The following is a 22,813-nucleotide window of genomic DNA, read 5'->3' on the forward strand; positions in this document are numbered from 1 at the left end:
CAAATAATTTAGGTTACAAAATGAGTATCATTAAAATATAACTTTGGCTATATATGCATTACTGAATTTTTTAATGACTGATTAGTAATGCTTTCTATTTATTCACCAATATAAACAAAATACCCTTCATAAGGACTTACTTGTATATATCTACATGCATTCACAAAAACTAAAAATAGTTGTTCATGCAGAAAGTAAACCATTTGTAACAGCACTCCTATCCTTTCTGCCTTACGAAATTGAGAAGAAACGGCATCATTTAAAATGATCCATCTCGGTGTCGGCTTGACACGTGGCACCCCAGTTTCTTCCAGGGGTACCCGCTGGGGAAAGTGGCTGGGCGAGGGTGCTGCTTTGTGCCCGCGCACTGGGCCCCGTCTAAACGTCTGCATGAGGCAGAGGTGGCCGTTACCTCCTCCTCCAGCCAGTCGTTGTACTGGACGATGGCGGACATGGCTACATCGGCGCCTTTCATGTAGAACGTGATTTCTGCCGTGGACTCGTCCTGGAATGAATGAGGACAAACAGGTGCGTTCAGGCCACACGGCTCCACACACGGAACGGAGCAGCTCCCTTGTGAGCAGCTCAAGCATTTTCTCTGCAGGTCTGCCCCCCAGGAGCTCAGGCCGTCAGGACCTGAGGACAGAGCTGCAGGTCTCGATGGGCTGAGCAGAAAGGAAATCTGTTAGATGCCTGCCAACTGCAAGGTTGGCATCAACTCGCTCAGGGTTTCACAGTTTCATCGAATAACCTTCCTTGTTTGGCCAACTTCAAGACAGAGTTTTGGTATTTACTAAAAAATTTAACGATGTATTTTAGCAACCTTAGGGTCACAGATCATTCTGGAGTTAAACTGCTGGTGAATACAAAACAAAAACTAATAGCAGCCTTTTAATTCTGCCTCGGCCGTCTTAGCAGAGCCACACCAGCTCTGGCTGTTAAGCTTTCCATTGAGGCTTTAGACAAACCCAGTGTAACAAGCCTGAAGCATGTGAATGAGGACTGAGGGCAACGTCCCAGCAGCCAGTGCGACAGGGACCCTGAGGGAAGCCCGTGGGGACAGGCCGGTACCCTGACGATGACGCCCATGCGCTTGCTCTCCGACGTGAAGGGGAACGTCTGCAGGACGCTGTAGGTCAGGATCTGGCCGCCGGGGGTCCTCAGCTGCATGGAGGTGAGGTCTCTGCTGACCAGGGTCAGGCCGACGCTCTCCGTCCACTGCACGAGGGCCACCTGGAAAAGACAGTGAGATGTGAGGCCACACGCTCCCAGGAAGGGAAGCCAGAGGCTGGCGGCCAGAAAGCTCGCCGAGGCGCCAACTGCACAACTCACTGCGCCGAGAACGTTTTGCTTTTGTGGGGTGTCAGTGTTTGCTTTAGAATAACGCCTCTGCAGGTAAACAAGCCATGTGGCGAGTCCCTCGGCCTCACTGTCTATGACAAGGACCGTGACTGACCCCACTTTGTTTCTTAGCTGCCCAGGGCAGGGCTGTCCAGGTCCACGGGCTCAGGCTGCGGCGCAGGACCGAGGAGCGGGGCTGCGGCACTCGCTTTCCGGGGCGTGTTCTATATGCAGGGCTTGCAAGGGAGCCGCCTGCGTCTGTCCTGCTCACCTGCTCTTTCTCAGACCAGAGATCAACTGGTGACGCAGCAACTGCAGTCAGTGTGCCCACATGTAAAACTGAAAGCTTGCAGGACACAAACCAGGGAGGGCTGCGCTCTCTTGCACGCGGGTGACCGTCCCCAACGCTCTTTGGGATGCCGCACCCAAGTCCACACACAGGCAGGACAACTGCTCGAGGATGGTAGAGACTCACAGCTGTCTACACGGTTCTCACTTGCAATTCTATTTTATTTTAAACATAGTCAAACATCATAATTCACCTTTTAAAAATAAATTTTTGATCTTTTACAAAGCTTACATAGCAGAGTCAGACTAAGACAAATGGAACAGAATAATTTCAGAAGAGCAGGACTGAGAGTGAAATTATTAGAAGGATCCTGTTCTTTCGGTGACTTCAGTTACAAAGTCTGAAACGCATTCCTCTGAAAAAGGCGTGAGGGGTGGGGCCCTCAAACACCCACCTCAGCCCGGGCCATCTGAACCCCAGAAACAGAAAAGACTGAGGTGCCACTTTCTCTGGTTCAGGACAGGGCATAGCTGGTCCCGTTCTGGACACAGAGCCAAGCTGACCCGTCGTGCATGACACGCCTGGGAGCCCTGGGGCTGGTCCTCCTGGGTCCCGGTGCCGCAGCGTCCCGGCCGGCTGGCCGCCCTTCACCCACTGCCTTCCTTCCCTGTGGCCCCGGCGGCCAGTCTCCTGGACAGCCTCGCTGCCCACGTCTACCCGGCCACCCGTCACTGGACAGTTTAGGAAGTCTGCTTCCTGAGGTAGGAATAGCGCTGTGCAGTGCGCACGTTTCTCCCAGTCCCAACTTGCCACTTAAAAATACGAATCTCATTTAAATTAATAAAATCACAGTTAGCTGATTTTTAAATTTAGGACAGCAAAGCGTTACATATTAGACGGCCAACTAGTAAGATTTAGCTGATCAGGGCTGCTGTCCTGTGGCCAGGAGCTACACTCTGACGTCTGCCTGGGGGTCCACGCTCACTGGTCAGCCCGCACAGAGGGGAAGTGGGGGAACCGGGTTCCAGTCTCAGCACAGCCCAGTGGTCAGTGCGGGAAGAATCACACTGTGGGAAAGGTCTCACCTTGAGCCTTTCTGCTTTAACCTTGGCCCTCTGAGTCTGTGTGGACTGAAAGACAAGAGGTGTCCTGGGAACAGGTGATACCTGCTTGGCGCCTAGAACCCCTGGTCAAATTCGAAAATGTGCTCAGGCTGGAACACTGAATTTAAAGACAGACACACGTGACACAAGAATAAACCGAAAGCCTGCATTTCTGCTGCACTTGGGCTGGCCAGACCACACCGCAGAGCTGTAGCTCTGCCCCACGTGGGAGAACGCTGTTTGAGGACCCACCCGGCCTGTCACCGGCACCACCCTAACGCTCCCACTGCCCACACAAACCCGGGCTTCTCCCTTCTTGTGGAAACAAATGAAATGACCCAACTTCTGCTGCTGTGGATATTGTGACCTTTCTAACAGCTCTATGCTCCTGTTCCAGAAGATAAATCAGAGATAGCCACACATTTAATGTTTGTCAAATCTAGAAATTCTTTGCTTGTGATTTTCATGTTTTGTTAGAGGCCACTGTACGCCTGCCCACAGAAGATGCCTTCATGGGGTCAGAGTCAGGACAGCGTGCTATGACTCCTCGCCTCTGCCCACGGGAGGAACGCGAGGTCGAGACACTGCCCTCCATGGGGGCGGCTGCCTGACTGGCTTTGCTCTCTCCTCGGGGAGGTGACCTCCGAGCCGTGGGAATGTGGGGCCACACTGACTGTCCACACAAACTATGTGATTTAGGGAGGGGCGTTGGGGCTCGCAGTGCCTGCAAGGGCTGGAGATGCGGGTCAGCCACGTGGGGTGCCAACCATGTCCACCCCAATAAAAACCCTGAGCACCAGGGCTCGGGGAAGGGGGCCTTCCTGGGTGGAGAGTCCGCTGTGCACACTGTCACAGAAGTTGTCACGCCGTTGCTGGCAGAGGTAAGCGCTGTGCGGACAACCCCCGGGAGGAGGGTGGTGGGCAGCTCATGCCAGGTCTCTCTGGGCCCCTGGCCTGGGCAGCTCTCCTCTGGTTGAGTTTAATCTGACCCTTTGGGGTCACAGCCAAGAGTACAGCCTGAGCAGAGTGCCGAGGGCCCCAAACATGCAGCTGGCGTCTGAAGCGAGCCCCAGGACATGTGTCTGTCCAGTGCAGCAGGCTCTCCAGTTGGAGCCCCCCCAAGGCCAGCTCAGAACCGAGAAGCCCCCGCCCGCCCCGCAGAGAAGGAAAAGCTGAGTGGGTGACACCCACGTGTGACTTGGCACTGTCTTGGGCAAAGAGTAAAGGAAACTAACCTTTTAACGGGATTTGGGATTTTTCATTGCTTTTTAAAAATAATTAAAGACAGTCTAGAAAGGATCCCAGGGACTGAATTGGGGTGACCGGGAGGCAAGCCACACACAGAACTGAAGAGAAAGGGAGCTCTTCCCGCAACAGCCACGACTAAGGGGCTGCAGAGTTCACCCATTTGGGGGTTCCGGTACAAGAGCGCAGGCTGACCAACAGCAGACAGCGTGACAGCCACGTGGCGGAGGCCCACGCTGACTATGGCCGACTGTCCTGCCCACAGGTGGCGTCTGCACAGCTGCCTCCTTTACGTACTGTCCCGTGACACTGCCAGTCCCTGAGGAGTGACAGTATGGGACACGTGAGTGCAGGTGACTCCAGGGCTGGGGAACCCTGCCAGACCCCCGGCCCACACCAGGCGGGGCTAAGATGACGCTGGCCACCCTGGCTCTGGGTGGTCTGTCGCAGCAGTAGTGACATGTTGGCGTCCCCGCTGCTGTGCTGCCGGGTTAGTGACTGGGCGAGACGCTCACGAAGGAATGGCCGTAGGGCGTATTGGGCACAATGGTGAACAGCGATGTAAGCCCAGGGTCACGAATCGTGTTAATAAAGTGCTTTCCTATTTTGAACTTACCATTATTGGATTTTGAGGAGCTAGTTTTTGATCAGGAATAGGTACTGAATTTTAACTTAAATGCCCTTTAAAAGTCTCTAACGGAAATAAGGTTACCATGTGAGTTCCAACTTATAGGCTAAAGACATATTGATATATATTTGCTAACACTGAACTGTTCTTCTGTTCCTAGGATAAATGCTGCGTGGTCGTGGTTTTTCGATATACTCCAAGTCTGATCTGGTGGCGTCATGTTTTAGGGTTTCTTTTTCTCTGCTCTTAAGATTCATCTGTACATTTCCTTTTTATTGTGTGTATATTGGTGTTCTTGGTCAGATTTTGAATTTAGGATTAAGTTGGTTTCATATAATGATTGAGAAGGCTCTGAATGTTTTTCGTTGTTCCAGAAAAGCTTTTATCGTATGGGATTTATCTGTGGCCCAAAGCAACTGACGTATAAAACTGTCTGGTAATCCTTGTCGTAGGCAATTTACTTACACATTCACGCTTCTCCACGCTAAGTAACCAGTGTGGAAAGTGGTTCCCAGTCATGTTATGAGAGGAAACATAATATGGAGCAAGGTTTTATTACTAAGTTTTGTCTACAATTCCAGCATTCGGAAATTTCTGTGCTATCATTCCGTAAAAGCTTGGGAGAAATGTCCTTTGTCACACTGGCAATTACATACACACAGCCGCCAGCTACACTCCAGGGCACATCTTTACCACGCACTTTATCAATGAGAATTGATCATTGATGTCTTCATTTTCAATTGCAGTATTACATTCATTGTTATAATTTAATGGAATTATGAACATACAATGCAATCTGATCGCCTGGAAAAGCTGCCCATCAATAGGCATGGCAGGCTGCCCATCAATAGGCATGGCAGGCTGCCCCGTCCGCTCTCTGTCACAGGGGAGAGCTGGCGTCACCGACAGGGCTCTGCCCGCCGCACCAGCTGACGGAACAGCATGGCGTGCATCAGAGCTTGCTTCCGCAATCCAGGAGCATGGCCACCAAGGACCGCGTTCTTCTAGGTCCAAATACTCTGCTTGTGTGTCATTGATTTCGGCCGATTCTTGCACAGGAGATGACATCTACCCCTGGAGATGCTATTTAAAGGTGAAGCTTCCCTACGTGAGTGGAAGTCACAGGGACTCATGGCCAGCCAAGTCCTCCTGGACCAGAAGAGGTCGGAGGGCTCCGGGGTTCAAGTTACCCTGTGCCTTTATCACTGGCGCTACGACCTTGGCCCTCTGCAGCTCTGCCCACGCAGTTCACACCCACTAGGAGGACTGTCTGCAACATCAGCTCAGTGTCAACGTCCCACACCCACCGGACACACGTCTGAAGAGGGCTGGATTTGAGCTGTGCCCAGGAATTTCCAGGGAGCGTGAGTGTCTGCTAAGCTGCAGTCCGCTATGTGAGGCTATAGAGACACAGCGACAGGTGAGCAGGACTTCCCGCCCTTACAGAAAGGAACTGCTGATCACTTATCATAAGAATCAACGACCAGGGCATACGTGGGCTCGACTCTCTAAAGACTGATGTAACGCAACAGCCACACATCAGCGGGTTCCATGGGCTCCGTGCTGACACGGAGTGAGACTCCAGTGAAGTGTCCCAGATGATAACGCTGCTTATTAACCAGACATGTTGTGACAGGTCAAACCTGAGGTCAAACAGGAAACATCAGTGGGACCACTTCCCTGAGTCAAGCTCCAGGATGCAAAGTCATCAGCACTTATTCCATAAAAATCCTTTTAAAACGGAGTATTGGTCACCGGGATACAGTGCCATCACTCGCCAGCCCGATGTAGCCATGTTCAATGGGCTAAACAGAGAGCCACTGACACGATTCTCCCTGGGCTTCCGGGCTCTGCAAACGCTGCATCAATACAGCTCTTTAAAAATTATGATTTTAATTTTCAGTCTCAAATGTGTGTTAGGAATTTCCTAAAGGTTATTTAATGTTCTGCTACTTTTTTTTTTTTTTTTAGCTGAGCCATCCTGCTACCTGTTGGCAGCTCAGCGGCTGCTCAGCTCGGGCTGGACTCGAACCGCTGTTGCTCAGAGCTCAAACTCTTGAGCGAGCTCTTAACCAACTGAGCCACTCGGCTGGCCCTATGTTCTGCTACTTTTAATCACTGTCCAATTTCCAAAGTAGGAAGGAATTATAAACAAGTACAAATTTAAATATAAGATTAGCAGTTTCTATCTAGCTCTAGTAATCTTTGAATCAAGGAAATCCTGGCCTATTGTGAATTCCTAATTTAAGACTTAAAAAGTGTTATGACATACAAAAACCTAAAGGTAAATCCCATGTATTTTCAACAAAATTTGTATTTGTTTTTGGCAAGTAATAAGGTAAATATGGAATAAAGTATTTTTAAAACTTCAAATAAAATTTTCCTTGTGACATACCTGTGGTCTGTTTCCCAAGCTCAGGATTGGGAGACAATAATATGAAAAATCTGAGAATTTCTAGAACGCTCTATCATAAAAAAGTGTGTTCAACTCTTTCTTTGTAAGAAAAAGAATGTGGCCCATTTCCTTTCAAAGGGCAGTGACCAGTCGCCTCTATTTGTCTTAACGCCTGTGCTGGAAAGCTCCGACGGCGGCTCACAGATCTTATAAACCGGAACTATTCATCTGACTGGCGTTCGATCCCACACGTGCGTGTGCTGGCTGAACTCTGCATTTTCTCCTGGGTTTGCTATGACCAATACAAACAAATGATACACACATGCACATGTACATGGCTGCAAGGCACAGTGCGTATGGCCATGAGAGAGCTCCCCGGTTACCGCCCCACAGAGCCTGTGCATGTAACCGTGGGGCTCATGCGAGGCGCGGGCTTGAGGCCTGGCGAGTGCATGCTGGGAGCGGTGCCGAGCTGGGCCGCACACCTGCCTGACCCCCGCACGATGACTGCTCTGCTCTGGGCACCTCCACACCCGACAGCACAGCAGCTCCTCCAGTTTTCACAGCTCCCGAGTGGCATCACAAGCATAAAAGTGTTGCATCGCCATTTCAAGACATCCCCGAAAGGCAAACACACCTGTCACAGAGCCTGGCTCGGTGACAGTATCCAGCTCCCGCCCGAGCCTCAGGGACGTGGGGTCGAGGCGCACCCTCCTGAGGCACAGCTTCGGTCCCCTCCCCGCTCTCGCCTGAGGTCCACTGGCCAGCTGAGGCAGACAAGCACCTACGAGTGAGACGAGTGTCACATGCGACCTTGACAGAATGGAGAGCAGGAATGTGACGCTCCCACAGTGACCCAGGGCCGTGGCCCACAGCGCCAAGGGGACATGCAGGAGGGCTGGGAGACGGCGGCAGGCGAAGGGGAGCAGGCTTCGAGAGCTCCCTTTCCTTCAGCTTTTCTCACTCTTGTGGTCGAATAAAACTGATTATTGAAGTCGTGAGGTTACTATGCAAATTTCAAATAGGGAGCAGTGCCGTTTCCCCGAGCTGTAGGAGGTGTGCCCAATCCCGACGTGCGCGGTCAGGTGCTTGTGTATCGAAACGTGTTCCCATTGACAGAGCTGGGCAGGGGCTGCAGGCAGGGATCGGGCTCTGTGGGACCCGCTCGGATGGGTCACGCTGGGCATCACTGATGACGGGGCTCGTGGTACTAAGCGGAGGGGCGTGAGATGGGGCCTCTGTGGGTTCCTGAGCCTGCGGTGGCCTCGTGAGCACAGTCCCCAGGCTGGCTGGCCTGCCTCACACGCGTGGCCAGTGGGACCGACGGCGGAGGGCTGGTGCAGCCACCTCAGGCCGCAAGGCTGCACCTGGCGAGGCCTCAAGACCGACCCTCTGTGGCTGGAAGGGGCGGGAAGCGCGGGGTGTGGGCATGTGACAGCCGTGGCGGGGTGCTGCAGCCGCAGGGACGACAGGAGGGCAGCGGGCTTGGCGGCGACAGGGAAAGGGGTACCGGGGTACCCACGTGCTGCGTTCCGGGGGGAAGAACGCGTGAGTGGGAGTGTTCTCAGGTTTCCACGTTCCCGAAACCAACTTTCACCTTTTTGGCTATTTTTGCACTAACTTTCAGCTCTCACATGACCAATGACATATCGCAGTAGTTTCCAAATCGGTTTATTTTGGTTAGTATGATAATTTCTTAACTAAACAAAAAAAAGGAAATGCCTATGTAACTAAAGTTTCAAAAATAAATTTGGGTTTCAAAAAATGCAGTGGAGGCGTGGAGCTCTGAAAGACGCCACAGACCTGCTGGCATGTGTAGGGTTCTCCCCGCCCGTCATCGTAACGAGGTCACAGGCACTTCAGGTCCCTTTGGCGACTAGAGGAGGGACATCTGAGCACACCCACCTCCGAAACTTAGCCAACTGTGCAGAAGAGGGGGCATGCTCTCTTGGCACCGCCCTCCCTTGTCATGTGTAGCGTTGTCTTACATCCTGGAAGTATGTCACAAGGAAAGGTTGACAAGATGCAGTGGTTCCAGCTGTGGGCACCACTTACTGGATTTTCAGACTGGAGAACACCCACCACGCCAGGCCCACCGAACGGTCAGTGATGGTGGAACTGAGCGTGTCCAGAGAAAGACATATACAGAGAAGGAGAAACAAGACGAAACTGCCAGCCCGCTGATGCGAGACAGACAAGGGCCAGCGGCCCGTGTGCCCATGCCTGCCCCCCAGGCGTCCCACTCAGGACACGAGGGGCCTCTGGGGAGGAGACCTGGCAGGACCATGTCACAACCAACATCCAGGGAGAAAAGCCGGCTTTTCTGCTTCTGGAAGTTGGCCTGAGACACGAGACCCTGCCCTGGGCAGGCGCGGTGGCCGGCCCCGGCACGCGGGCTTGCGTCGCACACCAGCTCTGGTCATCCTCGGACGACGCCTTTGCTAACGTTTGAAGTCACGGCGTTCTATTTGCAAACTAGGGGTGCGGTTGCGAATGCTCCAGGCAGTGGGCCACACGTCACAGCAGCACCCCGTGTGCCACTCCCTTCATCACCTGTCGTTCTTAATGGCAACATCGGGGCATCCAGTCTCCCCATCCCTGCCAGCATGTGTGACCGCCTGTCTTTGTGACCGTGTCACCCCATGGTGGGGTGGCACCTAGTTTCTTGACCGAGATGCTATTATAGCAAAAGGACTTTTCTCATTTAAATAAATGTGTTAATGAGAATCACCAGCCTCCTCTTTCACACACCAGGTCAGACCTTCCTTCACATTTGAAGGTCCTGTTTTTTGGGGTAGGGGACGTTATTTCTTTCTATGAGCCCGTTTTACACCGGAGGTGAAGAAGGCTGTCGGCTTCCACTGCTTCCACGGCTGGTGTCACTACTTCACCGGACGGCCCGGAGCAGACTGAGCGCAAAGAATGTCTGAGAAAACTGCATGCAAAATATACTAAGACTGTACAGGAACTGGGCAAATTAGTTTAAAAATGGATTTTATCAACCTAAAAATCAAAGAATGATGTAAAGTTAGAAATGACTAATTACCATATTTAAGAATTTACCATTTCAGTTTCCTATAGGTTTAAAAAATTATTTACATCTCAATTCTCTTTTGGAATAGATATACTATATTTAAATCCTGGCAAAAAACCAAAAACTTGGAAGTTTAATAGGCAAACCTGATAATTCATTTGGAGATTAAGAAAAAACTGAACGAGGCAGACTGTTGTAACAGCCTGGTTAAAATCTGACTTGGGCACAAGTCAGTTTGTGAACTCAGGAAAACTGACTTTACTGTTTTTTCCTGTAAGGAGTTCTGAGATGTGTGGACACAGTAGGACCAAACGCACAGACGCGAACGGCCGCACTTCCCTGAGCTTTGCCGGCCTACGGCTAACGTGTGAGTTTAAAACTCGAATAAAGCCCCCCCGCAGCCCCCGAAACGGACTCCCGGAACCACAGATGACAGCTCTGTGCTCTGAGGAGAGACCCGACTGACCTCGTCGGGGCTGGCGGCCTGGTAGGTGCGGTTCTCGTCGCTGAAGTCTTGGTCCACCTCCGCGTGCTCAGTGTCCCCGGTTCCGCCGGCCCGAGGCTCGTACACGGGGGTCACGTTGTGGCACAGCGCGATGGCCTTCACTGCTTCGTGGACTCGACTGCTGACGCTCTTTCTCACTTTGGGAGCTGAAGATTGGGCTTTTCTGGGTGGGGTTGAACTGGTGGCTTGAGAATGCAGCTGCAAAAAACAGAATACCACAAAATTAACGATAAAGCATGGCTGATGCTGGAATAACACAATTAGTTTTATGAACTGATTAGGAGTAAGAAAAGCGGCTTGAGTTGGTTCTGTCTCCTGCATAATATCTGTTGGTAGGATAAGTTTTCTGGTCCCAGCACTGCAAAGTGCTTTGCTATTTCCCAGTTGTCGAGTTTACCAAAAGATTCGCCAGAATACTTAAAATGCAACAACTTCCTTTTACTAGATTCACTTAAGCTGTGGCTTTAATTTGCTAAGTCCTTAGTTCCTGTTCATTCCCTACTTCTAAAAACAGTAAGTTAAAAGAACAGAACAAAACGCTATAGGATGCCCACAAATGCTTTCACTTTTCTTTAAATAGTGCTACAGAAAACGGTCCAAACCGCCCCTCACACCGCAGTGAGCCCAGCTCGCCAGCTGGTGAAGTCAGCGTGCAGGTATGCAGATCCTAATAACTGAATACGAGGTCACTGCGCCTGTGGGGAGGAGGGCCCCATATCGCACTTCAAAATCCCGTTCTCGAAGCAACGAGCCACTGAGCACTGATGTCCGCCTGTCCCTTGTCACACTCAGCTGCGTTCAGGGGCTTCACTGCGCCAGCCAAGCGGTGGCTTTCTACCTCCTACTCGGGGGATGCAGAGGGGACACTCCCCTGACCCAAGCAGGATGGTCAAATGTTTCTTAAGTCACTCATGACAATCGTCCCTAGAAACCACGCCTGTGGCTTTTAGACGGGGGTGGGTATGGGGGGGCTGTGTGTGAGGCGCTACAGCCCGGCCACTCCGCCATCCAGTTGCAGTGCCCTCGTCCAGTGAAGGTCTTGGGGGCGCCCGGCAACCAGCGCTTCAGACCCCACGTCTGCGTCCTGCCCGCCCCGCCGACCGACGCCTGCAGGGTTACCCCGTGCTCGCCAGTGGCTGTGTCCCTGTGTCACTGAATTTCACACCAAATTCCGTAAAAGATTAAGCCGTCTATCACCAAATGCTTCCGGTGAGAAATATAATCGGGCCACAAGAGCTCTGTGTGAGTTACAGTCATGTTACGACCTGGCGGACCGCTGTTAGGAAAACAGTCAAGGTCACATAAAAGGTTCTGTCTAACCAGGTAACCAACAGGTGGCTTTTAGTAAAAAAATCTTTTAAAATCCTCCTAGATGGGAATAAATGTTAAATATCTGCTGTCTTTATATAATGATTCATCTTTTCTGCTTTTGTTTTTTTCTACTAAAATCACTTATTTGGAGCTATTAAAATCATATTCACGGGTGATATAAGCTAATTCTTTAAAACCAGATGTCACCTGGCATCACCTCAATCCAGACACAGATTACTAGGAGAGGGAGGTCTTCCTTTACTAAAGGTTTTAGGTTACAAAATACTTGTATTGAAACAAATGATACCGAATTAGTAAAGTGCTTGGATTAAGTGTGTGTGTAAACATTATGTGTAATAAATAACGGCACGTGTAAGACCTTTCCATTTGACAGATCTCATGCCAGATGGGTAAATGTTACAGGAGAGGAGGCAGCTCCAGAAGCCCGAGTCCGGGGCCGGCAACCACGCTGAGCTTTGTCAGCGTGCGAGGGAAGCAGCCAAGGGCGAGAGTAACTCGTCCCGTCTGCACAAAGCGGAGCTGGAAACCAACGGCAGAATCACAGCCTGCAGCCCCTGCATCTGAGTCGCCCGCTGTGACCACCTCGTCCTCCTGTGACAGCGAACAGTTCCCGTTCTTACAGCCTCAGGCAGCTCCTGGGAGGCCCCCGTGAAAAAGACAAGGTTTAGGTCGTGTCAGAAGAGTCCTTAGCTGCTGGAGATGCAGACTAATACGTACAGACGAGACAACGTGATGCGTGTGTGTCACTCCACAGCCGTTGGTGGAGGAGAATGGAACGGGCACCCGCGGGAACCGCTGAAGTGGGGGACAGGCATGCCTGGCTCCTAGTGCTATGCTCTCTACTTCGTTTATTGGAAAGGGGAAAACACAAAAGGATATACGAGGAAGTCTTATTAATTATGGAGAAAAACAGAGGTTAAGAAACAGACGAGCAGCATTCTCCTTTGTATTTGTAAAATACGTACTGTTTACTGAGTTGTGCCAACAATTCACTAAGAGAACTGACATGTGGTCAGAGTGCCCGAGGGCCTGCAGCACCCCCGCCTGTTTGGCACCTGGGGGACCGTCCGTGGGCAGCGGGCTGTGGGGAGCAGCCCAGGGCGGGTCGCGGCGGCGGCGGCTCACCTGTGAGCAGGAGTCCCTGACGTGGCTCTGGATTTCGTCCATCGTGTCCGTCCCGTAGGACACAGTGCCCAGGTGCAGCCGCTTGAATACCATTTCATTCTGCGTGAGGGTCCCTACGAAGGAAGTGACAACAGTGAGGCAGGCAGCTCACCAAGGCCACCGCTTCGCATTCCGTGGTTCTCGCCCACGGGCAGGACGGTCGCCGTTCCATCCTAGGATACAGTCTCTGGAAATGTCACCTGCCACTCTTCACTTTCCTACTGAGGACAGGAAGTTTCCTGCCGAGCATGTCAAGTTCCCTTTCTAATAACTTTCGATAATGTGAAGGGTTCCAGTTACATGCCTTTCAGGTCAGATCTATTATCTGGTATCAATGCAATTTTTGCCCATTTGGAAAGAGACAGGCATCAAACCGCAAAACTGAGTAACTAGCTCTGCGAGTACATTACACAACTGCCCGAGCAAGACATCAACTAGACCCAAGTTAGTGTCTATCAGTTTTAAAGAACCTACTTTGAAAAATTAAGTATTTCCATTGAACAAAACCAGATGCATTTAACCCTTAGCATCCGTTCGCATCAGTGGGACGAGCGGAGGCGGGCGAAAGGGAAGGGGTTTTCTCTTTGGCTGAGTGACCTGTGACCACAGGTGCTTGCATCATGCTGGCCCCTCCACTGACAAGGAGTGCTAGCCGTGGTCAAGCGGTCACTCCATGGGACTGCCAGTCAGCCGGGACCAAAGGCGAAGGTGACCTTGGGCACGAGTTAGCACTTCTCTCTTGGCAAGTAAGGAAGGCAGTTTCAGGGCGGTGCATGACAGGTCAATTTTATGAGATTAACAGTTTCAGCTTCCTATCAGAAAGACATACACCCAAATGCAGTGAAGTGACGTCATGGAGACAGGTAGTCGGGTGACACTGCGAATTTCAGAAACCTTGTGAATTTCATGAAAGGTGGCACAGGAATTCCCCGTGCCGCACACTTATGACTCTGCAAGGAGAACCTGAACACTTCGTGCATGTCATTCACTACGGAAACACACACACGCTTGTGCATGTAACTCTTGCTGAGCCGTTGTCACGGAAGGAAAGCGGACGCAGAAGCTGACACACTGTGTGCATGTGCACATCAGGTGCTGGGATGGGACATGTCGCATGCGAGGCAGCCTTCCTGGCTTTTCTGCTCATTTCAGAGCAGAGGAGGATGGTCCGCGGACGCTGACGGCGTCGTCTGCATGAGCAGGGACCATCCCACAGCCAGTCAGTTACAGTGAAGGTTGGACTTCTCACACGGCGACAAACACCCACAAAACCCTGCTGTTTGCCTTGGCACACACGACGTCCTGCATTAGTAAGCGAGTTGACCTGGACAGGAGGAGGATGTTGATTTTGGAGGTCTTACTGTTGTCACAAGTCCCACTTTCCTGGAAATAATAGCATTTAATGTGTGGAAATGTCCCCTGGAAACCCGCAATGGCCCGTGGGCATCATTCTTGCTGTGTGTGTGTGTGCATGTGTGCATGAAGGCGTGTGTGCGCACATGTGTGCTCATATGCACACGTGTACATGCACACAAATGCATACCTACAGCCGGGGCAAAACAAAATCTGCAAGAAACTCAATGACAAATGTGAGGAAGATCAAACGCGAGGCCCTGGAGGGCGGGGTGCGTTTTCTTTCCCACGCCCTCGTGCTCCCTAAGGGAAATGGTGCACAAGCGGTAGGACAGTGGCGGGAGCGGCGCTACAAGGCGCCTTCAGCAAGGTCCTTGGGCCTGGTCCCCCGTGTGACCCCAGCCACTGCCTGCCATGCAGCTGCTGGAACCAGTGAGACGTGCCATTTTACTCACCTGCAAGCAGTGTGATTCATACAAATAAACGCAACCGCAAGTGACCCACGGAAGTGAACAGCCGTCACAGGGCAGGGTTAGAATTTCCAGGCGTCTCGAGATGTCGTGCTTTCAGTTTGTCTGGATGTGGCTCCAGGGGCGGCCTCCCTGCTCCCGACTCTGCTTTCTCCTCCCTGCCCTGTAGCTGGTGGGTGAAAGCCGGTGGTCCACTGGCCGCAGGCTGACGCGCTGCTGGCGACCCCACTGTGGCTGGTCTCAGGGCTCACTGTGAAGAGCGGCTGGACAGAGGCTGAAGACGCGGGTTCCAGAGGCCACGTTGTGAGCGGGGCTCTCCTGTCAGGACCTCACGTCTGGGCTGGAAGTGTCCCATACTGGAGTCAGACGACAGGTATTTACTTTGGAGCATCTTTCCCCAGAGATGACAGAGGACGGAAAACTCGGCGTTCCTAAATGTGGTAAATCCTGGGGTCCACAGAGACTCCCCGCAGCCAGAGGCGCACCTGACAACTGCTCCATTCGGAGCCCACCTCCAGACAGTGGTCAGAGGCTGTGGGGGCTGTATGCACATCGTCACCTCAGCGGGCCACCCCGAGACCCCAACTCCAACGTGCTATTACACTTTGCTTTTGGCTACCATCGGCAGGGAGCCCTGGGGTAATCCTACGGTGCGCAAAAATCCCAGATGGTTATCAAAGGTACATACAAGCAGATGCCCAAGTCCTGAATGCATTGACGCAATTCCACGTTTAGTTTGAGCTACTGTAACAGATGCCCGAAGCCCAGGTTTGAGCTTTCTCTCTCTCCTCTGGGGTTATGTTTATAAGGCTCTGTATTTAGGTAGACGCCCACAAGGCCTCTGCTCAGGTGCTTGAGCTGGGGAGAATGAAACAGGAAATGAACTTACAACAGCTTCTGAAAACGGAGCAATTTAAAGAGAGGACCGTTTGAACGCTTGCGTTTAGGTGCTCGATCCACCTGAGCTGATCTCTGTGATGGTGGGAGGCGGGGGTCCAGGTGCGTTCTGCATGTGGATGTGGGGTTCCCAGCACCACTTGTTGGAAAGACTGTTCCTTCCCCACTGAAGGTCTTGGCGCCCTTGTCAAAACTGCCCACAACGTAGGATTTGTTTCTGGGCCCTCGGTCCCACTCCTTGATGCCACATCTGTCCTTAGGCCAGAAACACGGTGCCTTAACTACTGTAGCTTTGCTGTATGTTTTGAAAGGAAGACGTGTGAGTCCTGCAGCTCGGCTCTTTTCCCAAGAAGGTACTGGAAGGGTCCCTCACAATCCATAAGAACTGCAGAACCAGCTCGCCCGTTTCCGCAAGGAGGCAGCTGGAGCTGTGAACGGGACTGGGCAGAGTTTGGGGAATACTGTTGCATCTTTTTTTTTTTTTTTTTTAAGATTTTTATTGGGGAATTGGGGGGATGGGAACAGCGCTGGGGAATTGGGGGAAGGGGAACAGACAAGTTGCTGTCCTTTTGTTCTTCAGTCTAGTTGTGGAGGATGTTGCTTCACTGGCCCAAGTTGGCACCATCACTGCGCTCTTCCCGGGTGAGGCAGATCAGTCGCCGGCTTCTGGACAGCTGTTCACGGCGGCTGCTGGCCGCTCATGCTGGCTGCTGGCTACACACAGTAGCCCATGGCAACCCACTGCAGCAGGGGCTGCAGCCTACGCCATCGCCAGCGACTCACAGCTGCCCAGCTCCAGGTCGAGCTGTTGTTCAGCATCTTAGCTGTGGAGGGCAGTGTCACTGGCCCTCATATGAGGGATCCGAACCGGGGCCCTCTGGCGTCCCAAGCCAGTTCTTAACCATCGCGCCACTCGGCTGGCCCCTGTTGCATCTTAACACTATGAACTACTGACTGTATTTTTGATGCCATTGTAAATGGAATTGTTTACTTAATTCTATTTTTGTTCATTGCTGGTATATAGAAACACAATTCATTTGGTATATTGATCTTCTATCTTAAAACCTTACTAAACTCACTTATTGGTTCTAATAGATATTTAGAAGATTCTCTAGGACTTTCTATATAAAGACCATGCTACACACAAGCGGTTTTACTCTCCTTTACAATATGGGCGCCTTTTTCTTTTCTTTTCCTTGTGTAATTGCCTTGGTGAGAACCTTGAATGTTCACAGCAGCATTACTCAGAATAGGCAAAACCCAGAAACAACTCTAATGTCTATCAACTGATAAATGGTAACAAAATGTGGTGTATCCACAATGGAATATCACTCAGCCTTGAAAAGGAGTGAAGCACTGACAGTTGCTACACTGTGAATGAACCTTGAAAACATCACGCTGAACAGAAGAAGCCAGTCATTGAAGGCCACCTAAGGGACGGTTCTATGTGTGTAAGAAGTCCGGAACAGGAAAATCCACTGCAGCAGGAAGTAGATTAGGGTTTACCGACGGCTGGCTGGGGGACGGGGTCAAACGGGAAGGCGGCTGGTGTGTCCAGATGGCTGTGTAGTGTGGTGAAAACATTCGAAGCTTAGACTGCAGGAAGGACGCACGGCAGTCGCGCCGGATGCTGAACGTTCTGATGGTCTGCCACGTGAATCAAACACAGTGCGACGGTCACTGCTGCATCTTCCACAATTTCTAAGTTGCTAATCATGTTTTAAGCAGATTAAAACTGATATATTCAAATAAATGACTAGCATTCCCATCGAATGAACAATGAAATAATTGTTTCTGTTATTTTGCCACTTGAATAAATACTCATATCTTGTTGGGTTAAGAAACTGAAGTATTTATGAAGACATTCCTTCAGGTGGGTGGCACATACATTAACATTTTTAAGGTGAATCCTGAAAACACTTTTAAAATGTCAAGGATATTTTTATTTCATAGCTGACTCCAGAAAGGTCAGTGCTGGTTTCAGACTTTCTATCCCATCCTGCACAGCACATAATGTGAAGACCAAACCGTTTACTAAGAGTCAGTAATGCAGACTTTTTTCCAAATCTATCTTAAATGAGCTTCATGATTTCAACCAATTGATAGTTTTTATGGTTTTTGTCATTCGAATATAGCAGAAATTAATTTGTCCCAAGTTTAAAACTTGGCAAAGAGGCGGGACTATCTGAGGCAGGCAGAGGTCCAGAGAACCACCAGGTCTGAGTGCCCGTCACCTGGTTATGATGGCGGCTCCACGGACAAAAGAGGTATTTTGATAAAAGGTTTGTTTGTGATTCCTGAAGGAAAAAAAAAAAAAGCCGTAGCTCTTTAATAAAGCAGGTTTTTTTTACTACAATGAGCAAAGCCGGCAACGAGGACATTAATTTCTAAGGAAAAGTCATGCAGGCGTCCTTCTCAGGTTGGTGACAGGTGTGAGTCACAGCCACACAGAGCAGACATCAGCGGGGCAGCAGACACAAAGCTCTGACCAAATGTTCCTGGACGACGACCTGGCCCACGGCAGCGCAAGGCCAGCGAGAGGCCTGCGTGGAGAAGCAGAGGTCGGCCGCCGCAGCCCCCAGGGCCAGGCCCCCAGGGCCAGGCACGCAACTCCTGTGCAGGTTCCAGCCCAGCCAGCGGTCTCACAGGGTCCACGGCTCTGTACAAACACAAAGGCATGCAGACCTCACAGTGAGGGGAAAATGGCTTCCGAGGGGCTGACTGACTCACCCAGCTGAGCGCACGGTCCTTCCAGTGACACTGCAGCTCATGGGCTGCAGCTCATGGGCTTCGCCGGGACCACAGCCCCAGCTCTGTGTGCCCCGCTAACTGCTGCCTGGTGAGCGGCGCACCTGCCTCCCCACCCTAACTGCAGTGTTCGCACCCATGTGCACAGTGGCCGAAGGCTGCACAGCAGGACTGCACAGAGTAGGACTGGCACGTGCGTTCCAGCCGAAGGTGCCGGCACATGCCCTTGCGGGCAGGGCACTGCTGCCACTGCTCGCCCCACCTGCGACAGTGCCGATGAGCAGATCATCTCGTGCAGTGTGGCGACAGCGCTTTCCAGCACAGATGGCGCCGTCCTGGGAAGCGTACATGTGATTCAAGTCCAAGCCACACAGCATTTTGGGTAACGGATGCTACAATTAAAATGTGCATCCTGTCCTTTCGATGGTGTTTTCGGTGATGGCTTTGTTCTACATGTAGACAACAACTCCCTAACGAAGGAATAAAAGTACGGCTTTAACATACTGCACCCGAGTTCCGTTTTAAAATTTATGAGTTCTCCACAGCATTGTTCTTTAAACAATGACATTGTCAAAGGCCACAGTGAGAAGATTGAAGTTCTCCCAGCAGATTAAGTACAAATGGCCTGTCCTCCGGTTTCAGCATCATTTGCTCATTTATCACATTACGTCTAGTATTTCTGGTCAGTGTCAGTACGTCTGCATCCTGGCACTGAACAGATGTCTCCTCTTGTCGAATGAATTACTTTATGTTTCACGCACGGGTGGCCACAGATGTGTCACTATAGCAACATCATTAATTTCAGATCTTACCGGAAATGCACACTCCAATCAAGACTAATTACACTGCGCTGCTCTCTTGTCCACAAGAAGGAAGGGGGAAGGCATCACAGGGTGTCGCCTTCTGCCCCGCTCCCATTCAGCTGCAGCCAGCGACAGAGGCACTGATGGACGCGGCTCGTCAAAAAGCTGCTGGGAGCACGCGCCCAGTTTATGGACCTGTGAGGGACCACCTGACAGTGACGTCAGAACATGGGCTCCTCAGACACAGCTCTTCCTTAGTCACTTCAGCTGGACTCAGGCCACTTGGAAGATGTCTGCAAACCGCGGGCCCCTCCCTCTGACACCAAGACCTCCACCCAACAACCACCGCCTGTCAGACCCTCTGCTGGATGGTGACAGAAGCCACCACGGTGACTGCTAAAACCTGACCAATTTCTGACTTCCATCCTGAAGGGGGGAGCAGAGAGCTGAATTATTCATATGATCACAGTAAGGAGTAGAAAATTCTAGAAACAGCACAATGACTCAAGTTCCTGGAATAACACGCGTGCGAGGAAACACCAGATGTGTGCCCGTCTTACCGGGACACTGGGCACGGAGGGCACATGTGGAGTTCCTGGAATCCGACCAGGACTTGTAATACTTGTGTGTGTGCCTGGCCATGCAGTCCCTCCTGCTGCCACCACAAAACCTTCCCGGCCGACGCCAATGGTGTTGTGCAGAGGCTGAGGGGATGTGCCCAAGGTCACATGTTGGTGAGGGATGAAGACCCGGCCCCAGGTCTGTCCACGGCCTCTACCCAGCTGTGTGTAAAGTGTGTTTTCAGAGTCGGAGCGTGGGCGGGACTGAGGCCCTGGGGCCTGCAGGCGGAGCTGAGATGAGGACAGTCGCCCCCCGCCCCCTCCGGTCTGCACACTGAGGCTAACCCAGCGTGGCCCCGAAAGACGGTCACAGCAACACACCCTCCTCCGAGGGCCCTCTGGGAGGAGACCCACCCTCCACATCCACTGCTGCAGTTTGTTCTTAATGACATCATTCTTCCTGGTACCATTCTAGTCTCACTGGCACTTTTACAATGAAGTGTCCCAGCTGTTGAGGGTACACGGAAATGCAGTGTGACTCTGACACCGAGTTATATGTGTAACTGAGCTCCGTATAATTCTGCAATTTTCCTGATGGTTCTTTTGGGTTTCTTTGCAAAGCTCACTGAATTAGTTTTCTCTGGGAGCAGCCTCTTGTTCACCCCGGTTCTCTGCTTCCTCCCGCGGACGCCTGCTTTCTGTGAGTCTTACCATTGATGGGGGCTGCTGGCCTCATAAGCTGGGTGGTGATGTCGCCACGGAGCCACGACCCCACGCCTGCCTCTCCGCACACCTGCCAGCCCTAACTCAGCTCCGGGGCTCTTCAGGACCCTTCCGAGTCTGGGTCCACTTTGCTCCGACTGCTCCTCAAATGAATCCCAGAAATAAGCCCAATTCTGGGCCCGCTGCTGGCACTTCTGCGTGCTTTCTGGTGGAGTTAGATTTATTCTTTAAACTTTCTTCCCATTAGCTCGATGCAGCTGGGAGGAGAATCTGAAGGCCCTTCTTTCCTCAGTCGACCTGCCCGAGCCTCCCGCTGTCATCTCCGAGTTGCTGTGACTCACGAGCATCGCCTTGCCAGCCAGTCCTGAAGGTCCAAGGACAGGCTGGAGGAAAACCACGCGGCCCGACGCCGGGACTGGGCCGAGCTGTGCTGAACACGTGTCGCTGTCATGAGGCAGCGTCTCGCATCTGTCTGGTCCTTCTCCGTACGCACTTGCCTGTCCTGGTCATCAGGTCCTGGCATGTTTTATGGGGCCACGGGCCACCAGGAACGGGTCTTGTTCTTCAGACTGGTCTACATGTGCGGGAGTATCTGGTCACTTCAATCTGGATCACGGGTTTTACCAGCCGACTTCCGGTGGGTCACTGTATGTGAAAGTGTTGCTGCTTCTTGGGCTGTGTCTCGCATTTCTGTTTCTCATCTTACTGCAGTGGCTGGAGTGACGATGTTAAATGACAGCGTTGTTAGTAGTTTTCTCCTTCGTCCTCCTCATCAAGTGAGGACTTTTCTAGTAGTTTATTAAAAATGCTGAATTTTATTTGAGACTTTTTTTTCATTTAGAAATATTATTTATTTACTTATTTTCAGTTACAGTTGACATTCAGTGTTATTCTATATTAGTTTCAGGTGCAGCGTAGTGGTCAGACATACAGGTAACTTATGAGGCGATCCCCCTGATTAGTTTAGTCCCCGTCTGACACCACAGTTATTACAATATTATTGGCTCTATTCGCTATGCTGGACTTTACATCCCGTGACTATTCTGTAACTACCAACTTTTGCTGAACCCCTTCCTCTTTCCACCCAGCCCCCCAACCCCCCTCCCCTCTGGCAACCGTCCATTTGTTCTCTGTGTCTATGAGTCTGTTTCTGTTTTGTTTATTCGTGTATTCTGTTATTTAGATTCCACATATAAGTGAGATCATATGGTGTTTGTCTTTCTCTGTCTCACTGTTTCACTTAGCACAATACCCTCTAGGTCCATCCATGTGTCACAGATGGTAAGGTTTCACTATTTTTATGGCTGAGTGACACTCCATTGTATGTATGCACCACTTCTTCTTTGTCCATCGTCTACTGATGGCCACTTGGAGGCATAGTTTCTTTCCCATGTTGTACAAATATTCTTTTAGTCGTAGTTCACTAATAATTAGGAATTTAAATCATAAACCAAGGAGAGTTTAACCCTTAGATACGGCTTTCATTATAGTGCTGGATTCAATTTGTCTTTTATTTAGTATGTTACGGATTGACAAGAATTTTTAGATGAAAAAAAGTAAAGACCAAAATTAGGATAAACAGAATTTTGGGCACGACACCTTAGGGTGGCATAGTTTGTAGTGAGGGTCTTTAGGAGAATGTTATTGCTTAAACACCAAATTCATATATCTTATTATTAACTCTAACAGCTCACAGGTATCAGTCTAGAACAAACAAGCAATTTTTGCTCTTAAGAAGCCACTAAGAGAGGTGTAATAAAGACAGTTAAATAAAACAAACAACTGTAAGGCTGTAGAAAATTCAAAATATAGAAATGTCATTTAAATCTAAGAATTTAATGTTTTGCTAATGCTGCTATACTGTGTATATTAGAAGATGAGCATTAGTTGTGTGTCAGTTTTCAAGAGCAGAGTCTGAGAAATCCTAAACATGAATCAATGCTGTTATGCACCCCCCCACACTGTACCCTCCCCACCGCCCCAACTGCCTCCCCGCACTGCACCCCCACTGCCCCTTCCCGCTATCTTCCTGAACTGCACCCCCACTGTACCCCGCCACTGCACCCCCAACTGCCTCCCTGCACTGCACCCCCCACTGTACCCTGCCACTGCCCCAACTGCTTCCCTGCACTGCACTCCCCGCACTGCGCCCCCACTGCCTCCCTGCACTGCACTCCCCACTGTACCCCAGCACTGCCTCCAACTGCCTCCCTGCACTGCACC

At 51.1% G+C, this 22,813-nt stretch overlaps 1 protein-coding gene across 4 annotated transcripts in view; it reads right to left on the reverse strand.

Annotated features, from left to right (window-relative positions):
* The window catches only part of ATP9B (ATPase phospholipid transporting 9B), a 183,904-nt gene that overhangs the window by 26,055 nt on the left and 135,036 nt on the right, over positions 1-22,813 (reverse strand). For all 4 annotated transcript variants that reach the window (XM_019643360.1, XM_019643362.1, XM_019643361.1 and 1 more), the window contains 4 exons: positions 12,998-13,110; positions 10,502-10,738; positions 1,072-1,233; positions 413-505 (listed from right to left, as the gene is read on the reverse strand). In XM_019643360.1, coding sequence (XP_019498905.1) covers positions 413-505; positions 1,072-1,233; positions 10,502-10,738; positions 12,998-13,110 — 605 coding nt within the window. The remainder of the gene's footprint in view (positions 1-412; positions 506-1,071; positions 1,234-10,501; positions 10,739-12,997; positions 13,111-22,813) is intronic.

The sequence above is a fragment of the Hipposideros armiger genome, unplaced genomic scaffold (genome assembly GCF_001890085.2).
Source record: "Hipposideros armiger isolate ML-2016 unplaced genomic scaffold, ASM189008v1 scaffold_77, whole genome shotgun sequence".
Classification (NCBI taxonomy): domain Eukaryota; kingdom Metazoa; phylum Chordata; class Mammalia; order Chiroptera; family Hipposideridae; genus Hipposideros; species Hipposideros armiger.